The 26,485-nt window shown below is 29.6% G+C and overlaps 1 protein-coding gene across 1 annotated transcript; it reads left to right on the forward strand.

The window, feature by feature from the left end:
• Nucleotides 1-7,809: 7,809 nt before the first annotated feature.
• LOC121230765 (uncharacterized) lies at nucleotides 7,810-10,396 on the forward strand. The gene is made up of 2 exons (XM_041116117.1): nucleotides 7,810-9,985; nucleotides 10,110-10,396. Exon 1 carries the CDS (start codon nucleotides 7,934-7,936, stop codon nucleotides 9,974-9,976), a length of 2,043 nt encoding a protein of 680 aa, XP_040972051.1. The 5' UTR covers nucleotides 7,810-7,933; the 3' UTR covers nucleotides 9,977-9,985; nucleotides 10,110-10,396.
• The last annotated feature ends 16,089 nt before the right edge of the window (nucleotides 10,397-26,485 follow it).

Below are 26,485 nucleotides of genomic sequence, written 5' to 3' on the forward strand. Positions count from 1 at the left end.
CTCATTGTGTGTTTATTTACATGATAAATGGAGAAATGACATACTCTAAACAAAAGAAATGTTAAGCATTACCTGGATAAAAATTTGATAAGCACAAGAGTCTCAAAGTAAGAACAAAGTTCAATCAGGGGCAGAAGAGTGATATCTGAGGAACGTCGATTACTCGTGAAGCTTGAAGGCAGGTATAAGGCCTGAAGAGAAAGTCGAGAATCAAAGCAATGAACACAGATCCTCAACAATCGTGGCTAAATGGACATACGACAAACATACTTAAGGAGCACTGCATAATCATGTAGGCATAAAAGCATTTAAGACAAACATGTACATATCATGATAACATCATACATAGCATATACAGGTACTCTAGCAGAGCAAGAAATCTTGAATGAGAGTCGCACTGAATCAAAGGAAAAGACACCTGAGTTCTACCAAAGGACAGGTTTTGGGTATTTTGATGTTTTTAATTCATGCTTTTCAAGGAAAATCAACTCATATTGCGAGAGATGAGTTGAGCCTCAAGACACGTTGAGGTACTTTTAATTTTTGTTTTTCAAAATCAACTCATATTGCTAGAGGTGAATTGAGCCTCAGGACACGCTGAGGTAATTTCAATTTCTGTTTGTCAAAAATCAACTCATATTGCGAAAGGTGAGTTGAGCCTCGGGACACGCTGAGGTAATTTCAATTTCTGTTTGTCAAAAATTAACTCATATTGCGAGAGGTGAGTTGAGCCTCGACTCACATGCTGAGGTCTTTTCAATTTCTGTTCTTCAATTTCTGTTCGTAAAAAAAAATCAACTCATATTGCGAGAGGTGAGTTGAGCCTCAGGACACGCTGAGGTATTTTTAAATTTCTGTTTTTCAAAAATCAACTCATATTGCGAGAGGTGAGTTGAGCCTCGGGACACGCTGAGGTAATTTCAATTTCTGTTTGTCAAAAATTAACTCATATTGCGAGAGGTGAGTTGAGCCTCGGCTCACATGCTGAGGTCTTTTCAATTTCTGTTCGTAAAAAAAAATCAACTCATATTGCGAGAGGTGAGTTGAGCCTCAGGACACGCTGAGGTATTTTTAAATTTCTGTTTTTCAAAAATAAACTCATATTGCGAGAGGTGAGTTGAGCCTCAGGACACGCTGAGGTATTTTTAAATTTCTGTTTTTCAAAAATAAACTCATATTGCGAGAGGTGAGTTGAGCCTCAGGACACGCTGAGGTAATTTCAATTTCTGTTTGTCAAAAATCAACTCATCTTGCGATAGGTGAGTTGAGCCTCGGCTCACATGCTGAGGTCTTTTCAATTTCTGTTCTTCAATTTCTGTTCGTAAAAAAAAATCAACTCATATTGCGAGAGGTGAGTTGAGCCTCAGGACACGCTGAGGTATTTTTAAATTTCTGTTTTTCAAAAAATCAACTCATATTGCGAGAGGTGAGTTGAGCCTCGGGACACGCTGAGGTAATTTCAATTTCTGTTTGTCAAAAATCAACTCATATTGCGGAGGTGAGTTGAGCCTCGGCTCACATGCTGAGGTCTTTTCAATTTCTGTTTTTCAATTTCTGTTCGTAAAAAAAATCAACTCATATTGCGAGAGGTGAGTTGAGCCTCAGGAGACGCTGAGGTATTTTTAAATTTCTGTTTTTCAAAAATCAACTCATATTGCGATAGGTGAGTTGAGCCTCGGGGCACGCTGAGGTATTGTCAATTTTTGTGTTTCAATTTATGTTTTTCAAAAATCAACTCATATTGCGAGAGGTGAGTTGAGCCTCGGAACATGCTGAGGTAATTGCAATTTCTATTGTCAAAAAATCAATTCATATTGCAAGAAGTGAGTTGAGCCTCGGCTCACGTGCTGAGGTATTTTCAATTTTTGTTTCTGTTTGTCAAAATCAACTCATATTGCGAGAGGTGCGTTGAGCCTCAGGACATGCTGAGGTAATTTCAATTTCTGTTTTTCAAAAATCAACTCATATTGCAAGAGGTGAGTTGAGCCTCGGGGCACGCTGAGGAATTGTCGATTTTTGTGTTTTAATTTCAAAAAAATAAATCAACTCATATTGTGAGAGGTGAATTGAGCCTCAGGACACGCCGAGGTATTTTCAATTTCTGTTTTTTTCCAATTTCTGCTTTTCAAAATATCAACTTATATTGCGAGAGGTGAGTTGAGCCTCGAGTCACATGCCGAGGTATTTTCAAATTCTGTCTTTCAAACTCTGTTTTTAATTTTTACTTTTCAAAAATCAACTCATATTGAGAGAGGTGAGTTGAGCCTTTTAATTTCTGTTTTTTAAAAATCAACTCATATTGCGAGAAGTGAGTTGAGCCTTTGCTCACGTGCTGAGCTATTTTCAATTTCTGCTTTTCAAAATAATCAACTCATATTGTGAGAGGTGAGTTGAGCCTTTGCTCACGTGCTGAGCTATTTTCAATTTCTGTTTTTCAAAAGAATCAACTCATATTGTGAGAGGTGAGTTGAGCCTCGGGTCACACGCTGAGGCGTTTTCAATTTCTGCTTTTCAAAAATCAACTTATATTGCGAGAGGTGAGTTGAGTCTCAGGCCACACACTGAGGTCTTTTCAAATTCTGTTTTTAATTTCTGCTTTTGAATTTCTGTTTTTTCAATTTATATTTTTCAAAAATCAACTCATATTGCGAGATGTGAGTTGAGCCTTGGGTTCACATGTCGAGGTATTTTCAAAATCTACTTTTGCGAGAGGTGAGTTGAGCCTTGGCTCACGTGCTGAGCTATTTTCAATTTCTGTTTTTAATGTCTAGTTTTACAGAGTCAATTCATATTGCGAGAAATGAGTTGAGCTCAGGATCACATACCGAGTAAAGAATCAATATTAGAGCTGATTGAAGACACCAGATTTTGTCTCTCTGAAGTTGTAGTGGAATTAATCGAGGATATCAGATCTTGTCTTTCTAAAGTGGCAGAAGAGAAGACCCAAAACCTTATCTCACTGAAGCGATAGAAGAGCATATTGAATTACATTGGAACAGATTGAAGATACAAGGCATATCTCTGAATTTGCAGTGGATTGAACCAAAGCTACAAGATGCGATGGACTGGAAAGAGACTACCTGGATGAGAAGAGCACCAAAGAAGTCCATACTTAGCAAGACCGGGCAAAATTGGCCTTTCTTTATATCTTTGCTCTATTCTCGTTACACAATAATAAACAAAAAGGGGCAGCTGTTGCAGGCCAATTTTAGCCCATTTACATCAAAACCCAATTTAGCCTTACCTAACCCACCAAAATTAAACCCAAAACCCAAAATCTTAACTACCCAAAGCCCAATTTACATCAAAACCCCAATGGCCCAAACCCTAAGCCCAAATCAAAATAAAAAAACCTAGCCCACAACTTAAACTTTTTTCAACTAGCCACACCTTTTCCACCACCAACTCCACTAGCCACTCCTTTTCCACCACCAACTCCACTAGCCACACCTTCTCCGCCTCCAAATCCACTAGCCACACTTGCTCCATTACCTACTCCACTAACCACACTTGCTTCACCACCACTTGTACCTGCAAATGAAGACATAAACAATAAAAAAATATTTTGTAAATGGCTATATAAGCCTTCTCATATTTTGTATATGGGGGGAGGATTTTTTTTTTGGAGAGTTTTTGGGAGAGAAAGTTATTGTAAAGGATTTTTGGAGAGGTTTCTTTTTAAAGTAATCAAGGAGAAGAGTTATTGTGAAGGCTAGTTTTTGGAAAAGCTAGTTTTTTTTTAAGATTAATCAAAGATCAAAGCAAAAGAGGTTTCTTTGTCTATTCTCATTTTAAGTTCTTTGTTTACTTATTGTTTTCCTTTCAATCTTATTTTGTTTCTTTTATACGAAAGTAAAAAAAAAATAAAAGGAGGAAGCTTACCCATTTTTATCGAAAAAGTTTTTTTGAGGTCCGGCTGCCGTGTACGGTGGCGCCGGCGGCGGTCCGGCGACTGGACGATGGCCGACCTTGTGGCCGAAAATCATCCACCTTCTCCCTCTCTCTTTTTTTGTTATTATTATATTTCTTAATATTATATTATATATATTCTTTTAATATATTAGGTATATTTTAAATTCTATATTACGTATATATATATTATACTGTTTTATGTATATATCTTTAATATTATATTATTTATATATATATATTTTTTACATGTTATCTTATGTATATATCTTAACTATATTATGTATGTATTTTTAACACTATATTATGTACATATTTTTAATATTATCACGTATTTATTTTTTTATATATGTACATATTGATGTAGTATTATTAATAGTATTGATTTTTAAACATCATTATTATTTCTAATATATATATTATGTACATTTTATTTATTTATTTCTATTTTATTTTTTATTTGTCAATATTAATTATTATTATTCTAATATTTTGATATTTTAATATTTTATATTTTATATATTTTATTATTCACATTATTATTCGCATTTTTTTGACAATAATATTCTTGGATTTTTTTACTATCATTTTAAAAACTTTTTACATTTTAATTTTAATAATAAGGCAATGTACCGATTTTAACATTAAGTCATCGATTTCATCGCTATGTTGGGTGAAATTAATCGGCTCGTGTTAAAAACGGGACGTCCTTCTAAAAAACAAAAAAACTTGCAACTTCTCATTTCCTTCAATCGGATCATACTTAAATGTCAAATTGAATTCGTATTTTTTAAAATCAAGACAACATGTGTTTAATAAGATACCAATTTTGGGCGTCGCGAGGGTGCTAATACCTTCCTCGCGCATAACCGACTCCCGAACCCTAAATTTTCTCTGGATTTTAACGTAGACCTAAACTTAGCCTTTTATTTGTTTTAATAAGAGATCTAATAGGTGTCCGATCACACCTAGGAAAAAGGATCGGTGGCGACTCCCTGTTTATTTCAAAAATCAAACGTCAAATTTCAAACTTTTTTTTCAATAAATCGCCACAATTAGCGACCAAGCTAAGCTAAAATTTTTACATCGCTACATGTATACTTAAATAATCGTGTTATTATAACTCTAAAATAAGTGCAACTTAAAAAGTAAATGCCTCTAAAATAGTAACAAAATTAACAATAAAATAAGAGTTATATAATATTCAAATAATAACAACAAAATAGTAGCAACATAATAATAAAATAGTAGCAAAATAATGTTAAAATAACAAGAAAATAGAAGCAAAATAGTAAAAAAAAATAGCAAGAAAACAACAACAAAAACTGCTTCTTCTTTTTTTTGTAAATTTGGGCTAGGTTTGGGCTAAAAAAGCTTTACTCGATGCCTAACTTATTTTCTAAATGGGCCTTATTTTTTGCTCATACCAATTTTTCAAGCCTATATTTTTACCTAAATCTTCTCACTTTACAGGAGAATTTTTGGGCTAGGCCGAGTGGCCCAACCTATGGATAAATCTACAGGTGACTAAACTAAAAATGAAGGATAATATTAATGCCAAAATTGAAAGTTTTTATAATTTAATAACAAAAACAAAAATATGTTAATAATTGACTAACTGGTTATATAATTATCATTCCTATGTATAAAATCTATTTATAAGTTTTGGAATATAATAGAAGAGAGGCATTCTGACTTGTAGTCTTTCCCCTTTTAAGTAAACAAAGCAAAGTTTGTCCTTGAACTCAAGCAAAGCACAATACTTAAATTTTTTTTTTTTTACTTTAGCATCTCAAGCTTTCAAGTTACTCTTGCATATAAGTTTCTTGCTAGAATTTATGATAATATGCCTTGTTTTTAATTAATTATTCTTAATTTAATTATCTTTCTTCTCAATAAATTTCTTACTTTTTCGAATTTATATGTTTTCGAATAAAACTATCATATATGTGATGCATTAAAAGATTAATTATGATATAAAAATAAAGATTAAAGGGTGTTTGAAGCCCCTAAAAGATTAATTATGATATAAAAATAAAGATTAAAGGGTGTTTGAAGCCCCTAAACTTTTTAATTTAAAATTATTTAAGTTCTTATGTTTTTTTTCACTCCATTGAACCTTTGAACATTAAATTTTCAATCAATTAAGCTTTTTAACAGTTAAAGAATAAAGATGGCGATTTTGGAGCTTATTTTTATCACATGGCACACTAGAATTGTGTTATATAGTGAAATACGACATTTTATATTAAAAATCATAAAAATTATAAAATATATGCAAATTGTAAACATATATAAAAGTGAAAAAATTACAATATATATATAAATGGAAAAAATATTAAAATTTTAAAAATTTTATAAAGTATTAAAATTAAAATTTAAAACTATAAAAATTATGAAAATTGTTTAAAATATAAAAAATTATTTAAAATATTATAAAATATGGAAAAGTGAAAAAAATATAAAAAAGTTTCAAAAATAAGATGAATTACAAAAAGGATAAACTGCCAAAATAGTCACTTTTGTTTACCTTAGGTTACGTATTAGTCACTTACATTAACGTGTTGTAACATTTAGATACTGAGCCGTTAATTGTCGTTAACGGTGTAATGATAAGATGACGTGACACGTTAAATTGTCATTTCAAACAAAAAAATTTGGCTAAATTTTACAATTGGTCCCCATATTTTTTTTTTGTTTTGAGCAATTTAATTTTTTTTCATTTTGGTCCCATAAAAAAGTTTTAACATATGGAAAACATAAAAAAATTACGTTAAAAGAAATGAAGGAGGGACAGAAACAGAGGAAGAAGAAGAGAATGAAAAAAAAAGGAAAAAAGAAAGGGAAAGTTCAAAGAACATAAAATAAAACAATTAAATTGCTTAAAACAAAAAAAAAATAGGGACCAATTGTAGAATTTAACCTAAAATTTTCATTTGAAATAATGATTTAATGTGCCACGTCAACTTATTATTATACCGTTAACGGCAATTAACACTCAGTGATTAAAATGTTATAATACGATAACGTAAATGATTAAAACATAACATTTCAAAAATAAATTACTAAAATATAACCTGAGACAAATAGTTTGCCCTTATAAAAATTATACAACATCGTAACAATTATGAAAAAAAATGAAAATTATAGAAAATTATTAATAAAATTAATAAAATACTATAAAAAGCATAAAAATTATAAAAACAAATTAAAATCATATGAAAAACTTTTAAAAAAATCATTTTTTAATTTGAACACTAACCATCATTTGATCCTTAGAGTTATTTGTTGTGCACGTCCATTGCATATCTCCCCAAAAGTTGTATACTCTTTGAAGAGAGTGTTTTGAGATGCAAACTATGATGGGGAAATAAGTTGAGAAGCAGGTGACACTTGATGTGTATGTAAATTGTAGATATATTTTTATTTTTTTTTGTAAATTTATATAATTATTATAATTTTTTTTTGTAATTTTCTATTATTTCTGAATAATTTTCAAAATAATTTGTAATATATATATATTGTAATTTTAGCCACTTTTCAATTTTCCTTTCTTTGACTTAATTCTCATAGCACAACAAACTTGATTTACCATTTATTTTTAACTGCTTCTCAAATCTTCAAATTTATCAACTTAATCCATATAATATGTTTTTAAAAAATTTAAGTAAATAACATCATCTATTCCTACTTAGATTTAACATCATGATTTGAATTTTAAATGAAATCAAAATATTTATTCAAATCTACTTAACCACTTTTAAAACGCCATCCAATTTTTTTTTTTAAAGTTAACGCATGTCCAAACAAAAATATATTGTTCCCTTTTTTTTCTCAAAAAAGTGAAAATTTTATTAAAAATGAAAAGAGAGAGAAGATAGTAAGCATAAAATGAGAAATATTAGTGTTAAACCACACCTCCTCAAACTACCATTTCTCTATCATTCCTCATTTTAATATTTATCCTTTCTTTTCTTTCATTCCTTCCTATTATCTCCTTCATTTCTCACAAACACACTAATCAATGGAGATGGATAATGAGAATGAGAGTCACCACAAGTCGGTCCAACAAATTCAACATCCTTTTCACAAGGAACATCCCTTGGTGCTACTGACAGAGCAAAGCGATGAAGCCCTCAAAGCTTACTGCGATGGATGTGGAGAACTGCTTTCTGCTCCATGCTTCACTTGTATTCATTGCAATTATCACCTTCACAAGCAATGTGCAGAGGCACCCCTTGTAATTCCTAATCACCCTCTCCATCCCAAGCACTCAAACGCAGGTTTTTTTCTTCGACAAAGGCCACTCTATGATAATGACCTGGTATATGGTTGTGTATTATGCAAGGAAAAACGTAACATGTTTTTTTATGAATGTAGAGCATGTTGTTTTTCCATTGACATCAAATGTGCTTATTTATCTTCTTCATATAAGTTTAACCAACAGCCCAAACTTGACATCCACCAACATCCATTGACCGTCATAGAAAGTCCCATGGCCATAGATGTACTCAGAAGATTCAACTGCTTCTGGTGTCATGAACCATTGATAGATGCTATATATTTTTGTTTTGATTGTCCATCATTCATCATTCACAAGAAATGCCTTGATGAGTTACCCCCTAAAATTGATCACCCTTCCCATCACAAACACCCTTTGTTCTTTAATCATAGTGATAGTGATCGCTTTTGCAACCTATGCCAAAAGGAACATTCTAGACACTTTTATTGTTGTTCTCTTTGCCATTTTAACATCAACCTTGAATGCGCTTTGTTGAGGTCCATTATTGAAGATAAAAGAAGCCATCAACATCCATTCTCCTTGCTTTGGAGACAAGGTTCATTCATTTGTGATGCATGTGATACCGAGGGAAATTATATTTCTTATATATGTTTGAAATGTTACATTGTCATCCATAAGAAATGCATTTCACTCCCACGCATTATCAAATTTTCACGACATGATCACTGCATTTTTCACAAATATTTTCTTCAAACACAAGAGCTTACAAAGCAAGATTGCAAGATTTGTTTCAAAGAAGTGAAACTAGATCGTGGGAGTTACTCTTGTGGGAAGACAGGTTGCAATTATGTTGTCCATGTGAATTGTGTCTTAGAGGATTATAAGTTGTACGAGGTAATTGAGGAAGAAAAGCAATGTGAGGAGCTTTATGAAAAATCTATACAGTCTTCCATCACTCATGTTATTGAGGTAAATGAAGCTGGGGAAGCTACAAAGATTGAACATTTCAGTCATCAACATTGCTTGGTGTTAGCAGACAAGATGGAGGAGGAAATTGATAGAAAATGTGATGGGTGCATGCTATTTATCTCAACTTTCATCTATTATTGTTCAGAATGCCCCTTTTTTCTTCACAAAACTTGTACTGAATTGCCAAAAATCAAGACTCATTGGTTTCGTCAATGGCAAGCCACCCTCAATTTCGAAGGCTTCAAGCAATGTGAGTTTTGCGCGCAATATTGTAGTGGTTTCTTCTACAATATTGGAGGAGCTTGGCATATGTGTATAAGGTGTGCTAAAGTTGCTGATATCATTAAATGTGAAGGACATCAACACTTCCTCTTTTATGATTTCAAATGCAATGAGAAATGTAATGGTTGTGGCACTAATAACGACATTGGTGCATTCAGATGTGGAAAGTGCAAATTTACTTTGGGTTTTGGATGCTTAACATTACCACATTCAGCTCTTCACAAAATTGATCAACACATGCTAAACCTTACTTATCATGATGATAGAGAGCAAAGTTATTGTGATATTTGTGAGCAAGAAAGAGATCCAAGGCTTTGGTATTATTCTTGTTCAAATTGTGATACTTCTGCTCATACCGAATGTGTTCTTGGACAATTTCCATTTCTCAAGGATGGGAGCACATTTTCTCATTATGATCACAAGCATCGACACGATCTTGAATTTTTTAGGAAGGCCGAGGGTTACCCTAGATGCTCTTATTGTGGTAAGCTTTGCCAAGAAGAAATTCTCAAGTGCAAAAAGTCTACATGCAACTATATTGTTCATTGCAAATGTCGAAATTATCAAGTTTAAAGCTTTGTGGTAAGTACTTTGGATGATTAAAGAGCTATTATTTTTTAAAAAATCATCAATGCAATTAATTGTTCTTATTTCATGATTTTATTTTCATCATTAACATTAGTTTTAATTGTCTTCATGGCTGCAGATGTGTTTTGCTCAAATGGAAAGCACTAGAAGTTTGGATCGGAGTTCATGAAGGATTTGACATTTCATTCGTACTTCTTCAATGAAGGATGCTCAAATTTTAAGTGTAATTTGGTTTAAGTGTTGCTTTGTTTAAGATTTGTTTGGGTTTGTATGATTTAAATTTCCTATTACTTGGGGGTTCATCTATGATTTGTACAAGTGTGTAAGATTTAATTTTTAATATTATTTTGCGTCTGAAAATTAATAATTTTTTGACTTATTTCTAATTGAAGTTATTTGCTATCTAAATCATTTCCGCAGTATTAATTAATTATTTAAATTATTGTTTGAGGGTGTATATTAATGAAATTTTTGGAAGCCACTGATTTTCTTTAATGCTAAATGCTATTCTATTGCACTTGTTTGTTTTGCCTAATATATAAAAATTTGAATACAACACAATTATATGAAATAAAAACATGATAAAAAGATATAACACAATACAAAAATTATACTCAATTGAGTTTAAATTTCAACTATACATAAAGTTAATTCCAATATTTGGTCCCTTGCTAGAGTGAAATGTTCAATTGGTAATCTTAATTTCAAAATCATAAATAAAATGCATGGTTCAAAATTAAATTGATAGAAGTTAGATTAAATTTGTTGTATTATTTAGAATTAGAGCTTATTTGATAGAATGTATAAGTGTTAAGGACTAAATATATTATTATACCAAGTAAAAAATGCCCACCCCACTATTTCCATTAACATTTTAACTAGTGAGAGGGCAAGTGACCAAAACAAAAATGAGTGATAAAATTAAAAATTTTTATAATTTAATAATCAAAATAAAAATATACTAATAATTGGGTGACTGATTATATAATTATCATTCCTATACATAAAATCTATTTATAAGTTTTGAAATATAATAGAAGAGTAGTCTTCCCCTTTTAAGTATACACTTTGCTTTAATTTTGTTTCAGAAAAGTGAGAACCCTAACATTGGAAGCTTTGAAGTCACTCTTGCATATACCTTATTTGCTAGAATTTATAGTAATATTCTTTATTTTTAATAAAAGATGTTGGAGGACTAATTCATTAATAAAAATATGTTTATGGAATTTGATAATTTTAAAATGAGATGTGGTACACAATTTGTGTCTTTGGTGGTTACTTTTTTGAATTGGTATATTTTCGAATTAGTTATCATGCCTCGAAATTTTTTTTAAAGAAAATCAATTAAGTTCTTATATTTTTTTTCGCTCCATTAAGCCTTTGAACATCAAAATATATTTTATTTTATATTAAATATATTAAATTTTATATATCAAGTAATTGATTTTAAGTTTTAAATAAATATAAAAAATAATAAGTCCCACTTTAAATATTTTTTTTCATTTTCTAAAGTTATTTTTCATTTAAAACCTTTTAAGTTTTCTCTTTTTTTAATTGTAAAATCTATTTAAAAAAAGGATAATTTTTTTTATTGAATGTAATAAAATGTTTTATATAACAATTAATTTATTGTTTGAAATACATATAAAAAAGTCATATGTGCTTACATTATAATTGTTATAAAAATATATTTTTTATTAATTTCTTTAATTGTCATTTTCTTTGTATCTTCTATATTCGTTTTGTGTAATACAAAAATACATTACAAAATAATAACGTGTTCAGTCTCTTTTTTTTTATGTAATATTGGTCAAATATCACTTTTGGCCCCTCTACTTGACACATGTTCAGTCTTTTTTTTTTGCATTTTACAGAAAATTAGACAAATATTGCTTTTGGTCCCTCTACTGGGCCTAAAATTACTTGAATTTCTACAATAATTTGGTACTGTTTTTTAATAATGTTTATTCCAAATGGTTAATATTATTGATTACTCTAAAAACTTTTTTGAAGTAACAAAACATTATTCTAACAAAAAAATTTATTTTGGCATGACGGTTTGGAATAATTTTTTTTTAAATCAGCATCAACTACCAAAATTATTTACCGTGCTAATTATTTAGACTAATTAATGGCATGATTTTTCTCCTTTTTTAGTCATTATAAGAAAATGGTAAAATTACTGCTTCAATTTCTCTGTTATGCTTGCATGTGATATTTAATCTTTATATTTCAATTTTACAGTATCTGGTCCTTTTACTTTTACAATGGCAATAATTAGTTTAAATAATTTATATATATGTAATAGTTATCTCATACGTTGACAAATATCTAAGAATAAAAATAGTTATTTGTAATTGAAAGGTTAAATTTGATTTTTTTAATTATTTATAAACGTCTTGGCAAAAAAAAAGAAGAAGACTATTAATGAGGCAAAGTGGCATGACGCAGTATTTTTTCTATAGATTATATAACAATGGTCAAGTTTCAATTTTAATCCATATATTACGCTCAAATTTAAGATTTAATCTTTATACTTCAACTTCTTGATATAATTTGGTAGCTCAACTTTTACAAAGTCATTAATTAGTCCAAGTGCTTTATTTTGATTAAATGATGTAATTTTTAAGAGTTGTAAACACCATTAAAATTATCTATTAAATTCACGTCTATTGCAATGATTTTTTGTTACATGGTTACTATGTGAGTGCTTAAAAAAAACTGAAACGTCACTCAAACGAATTTAACAAAAAAAAATTAATGACGTTAACAATTGAAGTTGAAATTTTAAATTCGAAAAATAGAAAAATTAAATTCTTAAAAATAAAAATAAAAAAACTAAATTCTAAATGCATTAAGAACACAGGAACTTTCAAAATTTATTCTATAATTTAATTAAGAATTCAAATAAAAGGCTTATTCCAAATTTCATGGATGAAGTTTTAACAAAGTATAAAGAATCATATACCAGACTTGTTTGCAAATAAAAGAAAAGAATAATACTTTCATAAAACAATAAAATGCTTTAGCATTTCAAGTTTTTCAAGAAAAGAATAAAATGCTTTACCATATCAAAGTCTTCTTTAATTTAGGGTAAACTGTAAAATTAGTCACTAAATTATTAGTGTATTTCTGTTTTGATCATTAAACTATAAAAGTTTTCAATTTTGACACAAACATTTTAGATCATTTGTTTAAATAGTTAACGAAATTGGCATAACAACACATTTAGTCATCAATACTTACACATTCTATCAATTTAATCCTCAAACATATATAATTAAATAAATATTATATATTATGATAAAGTAGAAAATATAATATTATTTATGTAAATAATATTATATGTGTTTGTATTTAAATTATAATTATAAGAATCAAATATGCATTTACCCCCCAAAAAAACTTGAAACATTCTCTCAAGTTATACCCAAATTTTCATCCTATCAAGAGTTTTTGTTCTTTTTTATAATAGTGTTAAATATGGGACATGTGACATTGGTGATGTCATAATCTTTTTTATTAAATATATTTCAATTATTTAAATTATAAATTATAAAAAAATATGTATCTAAAATATTAAAAATTATTACAAAAATTAAAAAAAAATCTAAAATCGAAGTTAGAAAATTTTAAAACCCATTAATTTTACACCTTTTTTCTAAATAAATTGCAAAAAAATTAGATGAAGATAAAATTTATTATCAGAAATGAGCGCATATTATTCAAATTGAAAAAAATACAAAAGGTTATGATTTGAAAAAGGCTTATAGAAAGTTTTTTCATACGATAAGTTTAGTTTCTCTATTGAAAATGTTGTTAACACGATCATGAATAAAATTTATCAAAATTACAAATTTACTGAATTTTTGAATTTATCAAAATAATAAATTTACATATAAATTTATGAAGATGGCTACGTTCCTTTTGGCTCTTGGTTCATCTTTTCTGGATTTCAAACACAACTTGGGGAGTGGGTTTCAAACACAAATTTCTTTAAAATTTCTCTCTAATTCACCCCAACTCATCTCTCTTCTCCTTAAAATTAAAAGGAACAAACTTTTTCAACTTTCATCCCCCAAGAATGGATGGTAGGAATCGAAGATAGAAGAGATAAACGTTTGGAATCGAATCGAGAGAGATGAGATGCCTTTTTCCACATTAAAATGTGTTTATATAAATTTTATTTAAATATATGTGTTTGAGGATCAAGTTGATAGGATTTGTAAATATGGAACGTTAAATTTATTTAAATTATTTAGAGTTAAGATAAATTTGATAGAATATGTAAGTATTGAGGACTAAATGTGTAATTATACAAGTTAATGAATGGCCACCTCATCACTTCGGTTAATCATTAACCGGAAAGTGATCAAACCAGAAATGATCTAAAACGTTTGTGATGAAATTGAACTTTTTTTATAGTTTGGTGACCAAAATAGGTGAATGACTAATTCTATAGTTTACCCTTTAATTTAATTGTTTTTCTTCTCAATAGGCTCCTTACATGACATTGCATATATAATAATATTTTTATAATTTATAATATTTATAGTTTTGTAATAATTTAAAATGAATCTAGACATCCATATCTCCTAATTCATTTGAATCTATAGGTTCATTCTAGACGTACATTTTTATTTAACTTTAAAAATTTTAAATTATTAATATATTTTTTTATTTTTGGGTAAACTACAAAAACAGTCATATAACTACACATTTAATTCTATTTTGGTCACCCATATATTAATTTTTTTATTTAATCGCTCAAATTTTAAAAAAAAATTAATTAGATCCCTCCATTAACAATTTTCGTCTTCAACTTATTTTAATTGCTTTTCAATCTTAAAATTTATCAACTTAAACCATTTTTTAAAAAATAAGGAAATAACATAATTTATTCATATTTAGATTTAACTTTCATCATTTCAACTTTAAATGAAATGAAATCTACTTAATCAATTTTAAAATGTTATTCAAATTTTCTTTTTAGAGTTAAAACACGTTAGTTAATTTACATTAACGCATTGTCCAACATACTTTTTCAAATAAAAACATATTGTTTCTCAATAAAATAAAACAATTTTTTTTAAAATGAAGAGTGAAGATGAGAAATAATAGTGTTAAACCACAACTCTTCAAACTACAATTCCTCAATTTAATATTTAACCCTTCTTTCATTCATCTCCTTCATTTATTCCTATCATCTCCTTCATTTCTCACAAACATACTAATCAATGGAGATTACCTATCCTTTTCATGAGCAACATCCCTTGGTGTTAGTGGCAGAGCAAAGCAATGAAGGTCTCAAAGCTTACTACGATGGATGTGGGGAACTGCTTTCAGCTCCATGCTTCACTTGTATTCATTGCAATTATCACCTTCACAAGCAATGTGCAAAGGCACCCCTTTACCTTCCTAATCACCCTCTCCATCCCAAGCACTAATGGTATGGTATTTTTCTTCGACAAAGGTCATATCCTAGTGATGACCTGGTATATGGTTGTGCATTATGCAAGAAAAAACGTAACATGTTTGTAAGGGCCCAATTTTGTCTGGCCCAAAACTAAATATATATAAACAAAATATAAAAACCAAAAAATAAATAAATCCAAGTCCGCTTACAAAAAATAGGGCCCAATACATTACCCAAATTACTGGCTTAATAACACAAAACCCTAAGGTCCATAACTTAAGTTTTCAGAAAACTAAAAAACCCTAGCCCTTTGAGCCGCCGCTCCATGCCACGTCAGCAGACACCTCGCTCGAAGACACCCACACCCTGAGGTCTGTCGCTCTGTCACTGTTGCACCAAAATACCAAAGACACGACTCTCGTCATCGCCGTTGACTGTCCACCACCACCTGCAAAGAAGAAAGAATCAAGACAGAAGCAGAAAAGCAAAAAAATAAAAATAAAAAGAATATTTGTAATCAATCGGCTATAAAAGCCGAATAAACAGTTTGTAATGAACACATGAAGCAAAATAAAATAGAAAAAATTTAAAAAAATGGTTCTTTTATTACTCTATTTTATTTATTTGCTTTTTAAAAAAAACCATAAAAAAAAAAGAAATCGGAAACTTATCGAGTCATTTCGTGTTCCATTGCCGCGAGTGGACAATGACACCGTCCCCGATGATGGACGGATCCCTTCGATGAGACGGCGGAGAAACCAAAGAGACTTCTCAGATTTTCTTATTTTTCGTCGAGTTTTGGGATTTACCAACCCCGGATTTGGACTCTGGGAGCCGAAACGGCCAAATAGGGAGTCACTTTGTGGATTTCGGCCACCAAAAACGGTGGACCTCGTCGCCAACGACTGATGGCCGCCGTGGGGGGTTCATCGGACTCAAGGCACGTTCGAGAGAAAAAGAGAGAAAGACAGTTTTTTTTTTCTAAGAACGCAGGAGAGAATGATTTTTTTTCCAAATTTTTTGGCTTTTATAGGCCTCCGAAACGTTTTCGTTTTGGGATTGGCCTCAGACGCCCAAAACGGGGTCGATTTGGCGCTACCCGACGACCCGACCCGAACCGCATAGGATCCTCGCATTTTTTATATAAGGGTCTATTTATTCTTTTGGTCCTTCCGCTTTTTAGTGGCATTTCAATCCAGTCCTATTTCTTTTTTTCTTTCTTTTTTAAAATATTAATACCATGTGATTTTAGATTTTTCGTTTTGGTCCATCTTGGAACAGTGCGTTTAGGGGGTCTGGGAATAATTTCCCATTTGATCTCTGCTCCTTTTCGGGTGTTCAGTTTTGGTCCTTTATTTTGCTTTATTAGTTTATTTTTTATTTACAATTTATGCCCTTAATTTCATTTAAATTTCGATTTAGTTCTTTATTTATTTAATTTCAACCTTTTATAAACTGTTTTTTATATTTATCTATTTATTTATTATTTCTTTACTTTTTTATATATTTAAAAATTATATTGTTAACATTTCCTTTTATTTGTGTATTTTTTGCCCATTCATTATTATTGTCGTTATTATTTTATTTTTATTTCATTCTTGTTATTTTATTATTTCTTTTATTACTCTCACATTATTTATATTTACCTTATGCATATTTCATTTTTATTTTTTATTTTGAGTTATTTTATTTATTTTAATGTCTAGCATGGTATTAAGATTATTATTGTTATCCTTATTGCTACCAGTCAAAGTTATCATTATTATTATTATAGTTATATTATTCATGATACATTCTTATTGCTATCGCTACTATTATTTCATTTCTTATATTTTATTTATAATATTATTTGAACTTGTATAGCAACTTCATTTTTGCTAAGCATTCTATTATACTTCCATTTTATTTTATTTTTCGACAACCATGCCACAAACCGTGTTTAAATATATTTATCCATTTTTATACTATGCTCGAATAAGTTAAATACACATTACTTTAAATGTTACATTCGTTTTTTATTCGATGCATAAAAAAGGGAAAATTTTAAAATCAAGGCAATGTTCTGTATTTAAAGATTCGAAAAGTTGCGCCCTAACTTACGGGGTTCGACTTTTTCTTTGAATCTAGATAACTGAACATCCTTTCTAAAACTAAAACGCGTGAGATTTAAATAGTACCTAAATAATGAGCAAGCTTATTTTCGAGGATTCGAGATGTCGTGTCCTAACTTACAAGACATGATCTTTTCATTTTGGTTACCTCGAGATAAGGAGACCTTTTACATATGTTTTAATTAATAAAAGTAATTGTAATTAAAAATATCATTATGCAAGGTGGGATCGTGTTTTAAATTCTCTTCAAACTTTCAATTCTCGACACTAAGACATCAATTAATCAACTAGGTACCAATTTTGGGCGTTCTGAAAGTGCTAGTCCTTTCTCGTACGTAATCGAATCTCAAACCCATTTCGTAGGTTTTGTAAACTATAAATCATTGTTTTAGTGAATCTAAAACTTTTATTAAAATGATCAAATTACGAGGTGATCCGATCACACCTAATAGAAAGGATTGGTGGAGACTCTATTTTCGTTTTAAAATAAAAAGTTGATTTCCAAAAAGGTTTCGACAATATTTTTTTATGAATGTCATTTTTTTTCCTTTGACATCAAATGTGCTCATTTATCTTCTTTGTATAAGTTTAACCAACTATCTAAACAAGACATCCACCAACATCTATTAACCTTCATAGAAACTCCCATGGCCATAGATATACTCAAAAACATGAATTGCCTTTGTGTCATGAACCATTGAAAAATGCTATATATTTTTGTTCTTACTGTTCATAATTCATCATTCACAAGAAATGCCTTGATGAGTTACCAACTAAAATTAATCACCCTTCCCATCACATACACCCTCTGTTTCTTAATTATAGTAATGATGATAGTTTTTGCAAGCTATGCCAAAAGAAACATTCCGGACCTTTTTATGGCTGTTCTCTATGCCATTTTAACATCAACCTTGAATGCACTTTGTTGAAGTCCATTGTTAAAGATAAAAGAAGCCATCAACACCCATTCTCCTTGCTTTGGAGACAAGGTTCATTCATTTGTGATGTATGTGACATCGAGGGAAATTATATTTCTTATATATGTTTGAAATGTTGCATTGTAGTCCATAAGAAATGCACTTCACTCCCACGCATTATCAAATTTTCTCGACATGATCACTGCATTTTTAACAAATATTTTCTTGAAACACAAGTGCTTACAAAGCAATATTGCAAGATTTGTTTCAAAGAAGTGAAACTAAAGCGTGGGAGTTACTCTTGTGGGAAGCTCAGTTGCAATTACGTTGTCCATGTGAATTGTGTCTTAGAGGATGGATATTTGTACGAGGTAATTGAGGAAGAAAAGCAATGTGAGGAGCTTTATGAAAAATCTATAGCCTTCCATCATTCGTGTTATTGAGGTGAATGAAGCTGGGGAAGCTATATAGATTGAACATTTCCATCGTCAACATTGCTTGGTGTTAGCAGACAAGATGGAGGAGGAAATTGATAGAAAATGTGATGGGTGCATGCTATCTATCTCAACTCTCTTTTATTATTGTTCAGAATGCCCCTTTTTTCTTCACAAAACTTGTACTGAATTGCCAAAAATCAAGACTCATTGGTTTCATCAATGGAAAGCCACCCTCAATTTCGAAGGCTTCAAGAAATGTGAGTTTTGCATGCGATATTGTAGTGGTTTCTTCTACAATATTGGAGGAGCTTGGAAGATGTGCATAAGGTATGCTAAAGTTGCTGATATCATTGAATATGAAGGACACCAACACTTTCTCTTTTATGATTTCAAATGCAAAGAGAAATGTAATAGTTGTGGCGCTGATAACGACTATGGTGCATTCAGATGTGGAAAGTGCAAATTTGCTTTGGATTTTGGATGCTTAATGTTATAGGCCAATTTTGGGCCCATTTACATTTAACCCCATGGCCCATTTACATTTTACAAGCCCGTTTACAACATTAGCCCATTAAACCCAATCCCTAAACCCATCAAAACCCGGAGCCCAACAACCAAACCCAATACAAAATAGACCCACTACCCAAACCTACCCAATAGACCTAAATTTACACACTAACCCAATAACCCCAACTACCCAAAACCCTAGCCCCTAAATTCGGCCGAATTAGCCTCCCCACTTGCCCTGACTGTCGACCAACCACCCTCTGCACCCCACCGTCCGTGCCCATTCCCTGCACACAGTAGAGAGATAAGACAGAAACAATAAGAAAATAAATGTAGAAAGGTTATAAAAACCCGAATGAAAGATTGTAAGAGGTGGGGGATTTCAAAATAAAAAAAAAAGCATTCGGCAGTTCAAGCAAAAAACATAATACATGCATTAGTTTTTAGCAAAAGAACAACAACAGATCAATACTATAAATCGATTAAATCAAGATCCACATCAAGAAAGGTAATAAAAAAATCTATCTTCTTCCTTTTACGGATCTATTTTTTTTCCTCTTTTTGCTTTTTTTTTCCCATATTCTAACACACACACACACACACACACATATATATACATTATACTATTAAGCAAAAAAAATTAAAAATACACGGTGGTCGGCGTCGGTGCCGGCGCCGGCGACAGTCCGGAGGTCAGTCGGTGCCCCCCTGGCCGAATTTCCTTCCCCTCTCCCGCCTCTATCTTCCTCTCCCTTTTTCTCTCTTTTTTTTTCTTCCTCCCCTTCCAAATGAATTTTTTTTCCAAAATTTTTTATCTTTTATAGGGGACCAACGTTTTGGTCCCCCCGTTAAACGAAAAACGACATCGTTTTGGCCCCGGGTCGGGTCGACCCGACCCACTCCAGCTAGGATTCGCGTGCTTTTTTAAGGGAGGGGTTATTTGCACATTCGATCCTTCCGCATTTCCGTGTTTTGTAATCGAGTTATCTTTTATTTATAAATTGGCCCTGAAATTTAGTGCAATTTGCAAATTAACCCCTCTTACTGCGCAGCGTTTTGCAAAATTCGAAATATTGCGCTTTTGATCCCCCACAGTGTTTTGCGCGTTCTAATAAATCCCTTCCTATTTACTTTCTTTTAAAATTCGCCCCAAAGATTTGATTTTAATCCAATTTCAGTCCTTTTTTCATGTTTACCCTAAATTTCATATTATTTTTGCTATTTAATTCCGTTTTAAATATTAATCATGGTATATATAGTATTGTTATCACTATTATTTTTATATATTATTATTATTGTATTATATTTAGCTATATATATTTATATTTCGTTTCTTACTATTTTATGCATATATATCTATTATTATATTTATTATTAATATTATTAGCATTATACATTTTCACTTAATATGTCTATATAGACAGACATGTACGTATTAATAGTTTTTTTTATCATATGTATATATTGTATATATTATATTTATATTATGTATAGATTTTTAGTGTTATTAGTTGTATATTTCTTATATTATTCCATATATGTTTTGTATTGTCTCATGTACATACTTTGAAATACTATTATATATATACGTATTTTTTTTAATACCATATTGAGTATATATTATTATATTTATTTTTATTCCAATTATATTTATTACTAATATTAGTACATATATTTCACTATACGTATATATATATTTTTGTGTATATGGTATTATTTTTGTATACTTCATTATATTATTTTTAAAAAAATAATTATATTATGTATAAATATCATGCTATTCGTATGTTTTATGTTATTTCATACATATATCGTTATGTTATTTTTTATATATTTCTTTTACTATTTCATGTATATGCTTTTAAATACCATAATATAAATATATTTTTTGTACTATCTCACGTATATATTTTATCCTTATCATTATGAAGATTAGTATATGTTTTATTATTTATGTATATATCTTTAATACATATAGGTATATGTTTATTATTAATAGATGTTTTCAATAATATTATTATGTATGTATATATTATGTAAATATTTTAACATTATACTGTATACGCTCTTATACATAGTTTATATATATATATTGTTAATATTATTAGTTATATGTTTTATCCCATTTCATATACATATATCTTCACTGCTCTTTTGCCGTTATTAATATTAGCATGCGTTTATCTATATATCTTTATCGAATGTATGTATATATGTATCTTTTAACGGTGTATTTTTATTTTTTTATATTGTTGTGCATGTATTGTAATATGCATATGTATGTTTTAATTAATTGTATATATTCCTCATGCTATTTCATGTATGTATTTTTATATAATCTTTATTATTGTTATTAATACTATTATATATTTCATCATATACGTGTATATGTATATATAGTAGTTTCCATTATTTCATTTTCAATATTTTGTATTATTTATTTCTTTTTCGTGTTATTATATTAGTATATATATTGGTGTATATTTCTTATGTGCATACATTTTTCAATATTTATTTTATATAAGTATATGTATATATTATGTATATATATTTTAACATTACAAATTATGTTTTTACTATCTTAAGTATTATTTCAAATACTATATATAGTATATCTCTAGCATTATCACTATCTATATATATGTGTTTTATGTAACTTACTCTAAATGTCATTTTTTACATATGTATATTCATTGTGTTCTCGTATTTGATACTATAATTACATTTAATCTTGCATGCATAATTAGTGCTTGTTAATGTTATTGTCATATTCATTATTTGCTTCTATGTATTTCTGTCTTTTATTTTTATTTCATATCCATTTGCTTTACATCTAAAACGAAAATCTTTTTCTAATTTATTTCAATAAACAAGGCAACATACCGATTTAACATTAAGTCGTCGATTTCATCGCTATGTTGGGTGAATATCAATCAACTCGGGTTAAAACGGTATGTCCTTCTCAAAAATCAAAAACATTGAAAATTCTTGTGTTTCAACTGGATCACGGCTAAACCTTACATTGAACTCGTATTTTTGAAAATCAAGACCACACATTTTAAAAGATACCAATTTTGGGCGTCGCGAGGGTGCTAATACCTTCCTCGCGCGTAACCGACTCCCGAACCCCATTTTCTCTGTTTTTTCACGTAGACCCAAATTTGGCCTTTATTTTTGTTCAAGAATAAATTTTCTTATCAAAAAGGTGATTTATTAGGTGTCCGATCACACCTAAAAAAAAGATCGGTGGCGACTCCCTTTTTTAATCAAATAGAAAGTCGGTTTTCAGATTTCCAATAAATCGCCTCAATTAGCGACCAAGCTAAATTTTTTACGTCGCTATACTTAAGATTACCATATTTAGCTATTCACAAAATTGATGAACACATGCTAAAGCTTACTTATGATGATGATAAAGAGCAAAGTTATTGTGATATTTGTGAACAAAAAAGAGAACCAAGTCTTTGGTATTATTCATGTTCAATCTGTGGTGCTTCTGCTCATCCCAAATGTTTTCTTGGACAATTTCCATTTCTTAAGGATGGGAGCCCATGACCTTATAGCTATCACCTACGTGATCTTAATTTTTTTAGGAAGGCCGAGGGTTACCTTGAATGCTCTCATTGTGGTAAGCTTTGCCAAGAAGAAATTCTCAAGTGCGAAAAGTCTACATGCAACTATATTATTCATTGCAAATGTCTGAATTTCTAAGTTTGAAGCTTTATGGTAAGTACTTTGGATGATTAAAGAGCTATTATTTTTTTAAAAATCATCAATGCAATTAATTGTTCTCATTTCATGATTTTATTTCTAATTGTCTTCATGGCTGTAAATGTGTTTTGCTTAAATAGAAAGCACCAGAGATTTTATCTGATCCAAAGAGTTGGTGGTTTGATCGATTGGATCATTGGTCCAATTTTGCAAACTTTGATGGCATCTATTCTTTGTATTATGACATCTATCTCGCCCTCACTTGAATTAAAATTTTTAATAATAAACTTAATATTTTTTATTTAGATTTATTTATAAATTAAAATATATTTTAGAATTTTTTGTAATAGTCAAATGGATTAAATCTATCAAAATTTTCATATAAGAATATTTTTTTATAAAATGCTCAAATAAAAGTTATTAAATTTTAAATTTTTTATATTTTTAAGTATTATTTTATTTAATTATCATTTACTCTTTCAACATTTATTGGACGATCAAAAGTTTAATCTTAATTTGACTATTTAATTTTTTAAAAATTTTATGTATTAACTGCCAACAATTGTTTTAAGAATAATAGAACAAATGCATAAATTATATATAATAGTAGAAATAGAAAATAAGTGAAATGGCCCATTTATATGCTATATATTATCCAGGCTGCTTTTCTCAATGTTTTTGGCAAAAGTCGCTTGTCCACATGTGTTGATGATGACGATGATGGAGGAAATATAATTTCCAATTTTAACTGTAGTAGAGTTTTGAAAAATTTTAAATAAAATCTCATGTCAACAAATTATTGGAAAAAATGGAAAATTTAGCGGCAATAATTATTTCACATAATTATTTTAATTAGAGTGATTAAAATCAAAAAAAAAATTTAGAGTGACCAAAATAGAACAGATCTTATTTTAAAAGTAACTCTATTTTATGTTGTTTGGATTTTTAATAATTGATTCGTGACATTTAGAATTGTTTCATGAAAAAAATTGAACAATGAAAGAGAAGGGTAAGGAAAGTTTTCGTGGTGCGAACAAATAAACCATGATAACTAAGTGAATGAAAACTTAAAAATAATTTAATGATTATTTTATTACTTTTTGTCATTGAATGACTAAAACATAAATTTAATAACTTTTTTTTTAAAAAAATTATTTTTATTGATCTTAATTGGACCATTTTTTTTAATATTTAAGCCATTAACTAACAAACATATTTTCTAGAAAAATAAAACAACCAAAAAAACTATATATAATAATAGAAATGGACAATGACTTTTGGAGTTAAAAGGAGAAAGAAAAAATCTAACCCTTGATGGTGTTGTTGCTGATGCTTCAAGGGCCAGCCTAGAGCTAGCTGGTGAAGCCTGCGAGATTCAAATATCATACACAATTAACTGATAACCATAATGGAATCTTGACACCAAAAAAATAAAGAGAGATAAAAGGAGAACATATAGTTTGAAAAATATACGGGAAGAAATAATAGAGTTTTAACTAACTATCATGCTTTAAATTAATAAATAAGCTAAACAATCTCAAACCTACAATATAAAAGAAAGAAATAATTAATAATTACAAACATAAAAATAAACGATTAAGGAAAACTCTACTGAAACTTTTAAATAAAAGCAAAATAAGCTGCTAATTTGAGATTCCTCCACTACCATTTCGAATCCTAGTTTTTTGTGCTATCTGAGAGGAAAAGAAAGGGGGAATGAACTTACAACGATTCAGTATGAAACTAATCTTAAATCATTATATATAACTATTCAAACAATAAAGTATTTCATTCATAGCATAATAGCATATTATGCATTATGCAATGATCATTCAATAAATTAATGCATGTACAATTATATTCATGTGCAGACGAACGTACGAGTAGTGGTGCTAGAGGTCACTAGTGTAGCTGTGGAGGTGATGAGCGACACTTAGCACTAGGGATTTTCTTTTTTAAGAAATAAGAACTGATAGGAAAGGAAATTAGGGATTGGGAAGGAAAAGGGGAAAGGGAATGACCGAATGAGGGATTGGGTCTGGGAGGGAATACAGTAAAAAAATTTAGGTAATAAAATCTAGAACCCTGATTCAAAATTATCTTGATTCATCCACCAATGAGGAATTACCAAAACATTTGACCTTTCACACATTACAATATAAAGGATTAGTCAATCAAATAATAGATAGGAAATGGGTTGGTTTGAAAATAAATGAATTGCTTGTCGTAGAATATTATTCTCGTCAGACTTAAACCTAACTAAAATAACAAAACAAGGGTTCTGGCCCCTTTTCACCTGAGTTAAGGTTAAGTAAAGGAAGACAGGGGAATGGGTTTGATTCGGAGATGTTTCTCCTATTCATGTATGATAGATACGTAAGGAGATTTTCATCCCCTTTATGCTATTTTACGTATTCCATATTAAAAAGGAATTGAGAATAGAGAATCTATACTAAAGAAGGGTCTAATTCTTTAGTACATGTTCTTATTTGATACATTGTAGTGGTTCGGACTGAAAAACTTTGCCAGAAGCCCTGCCCTTTTTTTTAACGAGCCTTATTCTTAAGTCCAAACTTATTTTTAGGGCCTATATATTTGCCCAAATCTTCTCACATTTCGGGCAAGCCTTCAGATCGGGCCGAGTGACCCAACCCATGGACAAGTCTAATTGGTATGATATACTTAAACTACTAATTATAATTTTATACTAAAAAATTATTTATTTTAGTAAGCTCTAAAGCAATATATATGGCTAAACAATAAATCAGGTTCTTTAAAAAATTATAAAATATAATACAATAAAATAAAATCATATACTAATAATTTCATTAAAATAATACATTTTATAACATTAAGCAAATAATATATTTTTCTAACAAATTAAAAGAAACAAAAAGGAGCATTTTTCATTTAAGTTTTGAAAAATGTATTTAAGTTATGAAGAATAAGGCGTGCTTCCTTTTAATTACCAAAAAGTAACATTCTTTGTGCTTACAAATAATTACAAATAATCAAAGCACAATACTTTAATTTTTTTTATTTTTAATTAGCAAAAAATAAAATTGTTTGTACTCCTCCCTTTTAATTCGCAAAAGCAAAGCATCTCATTTACCTCAATTGATGGGTAAAACATGCGAGCATAATAGTTTCTTATGGTTTTCCACTATTGTCCATATATTTATAGCATGATTAAGTAATGTTAAATTCGTAAAGAACCAAAGTAGTTACCTATTTTGCAAGTAAAAGAAAAGAACAATTTTTTACTTTAATAAAGAAAGCAAAATATTATTCTTGTAGAAATGCTTTACTTTGTTTGATTTTTTTATAACATATCAACTTTACTTTGTATTTATTTGTCTTTTCTTTTCAGAAATTTTTTGAGTGTATGATACGTT

The sequence above is a fragment of the Gossypium hirsutum genome, chromosome A06, assembly GCF_007990345.1.
Source record: "Gossypium hirsutum isolate 1008001.06 chromosome A06, Gossypium_hirsutum_v2.1, whole genome shotgun sequence".
NCBI classification, from domain to species: domain Eukaryota; kingdom Viridiplantae; phylum Streptophyta; class Magnoliopsida; order Malvales; family Malvaceae; genus Gossypium; species Gossypium hirsutum.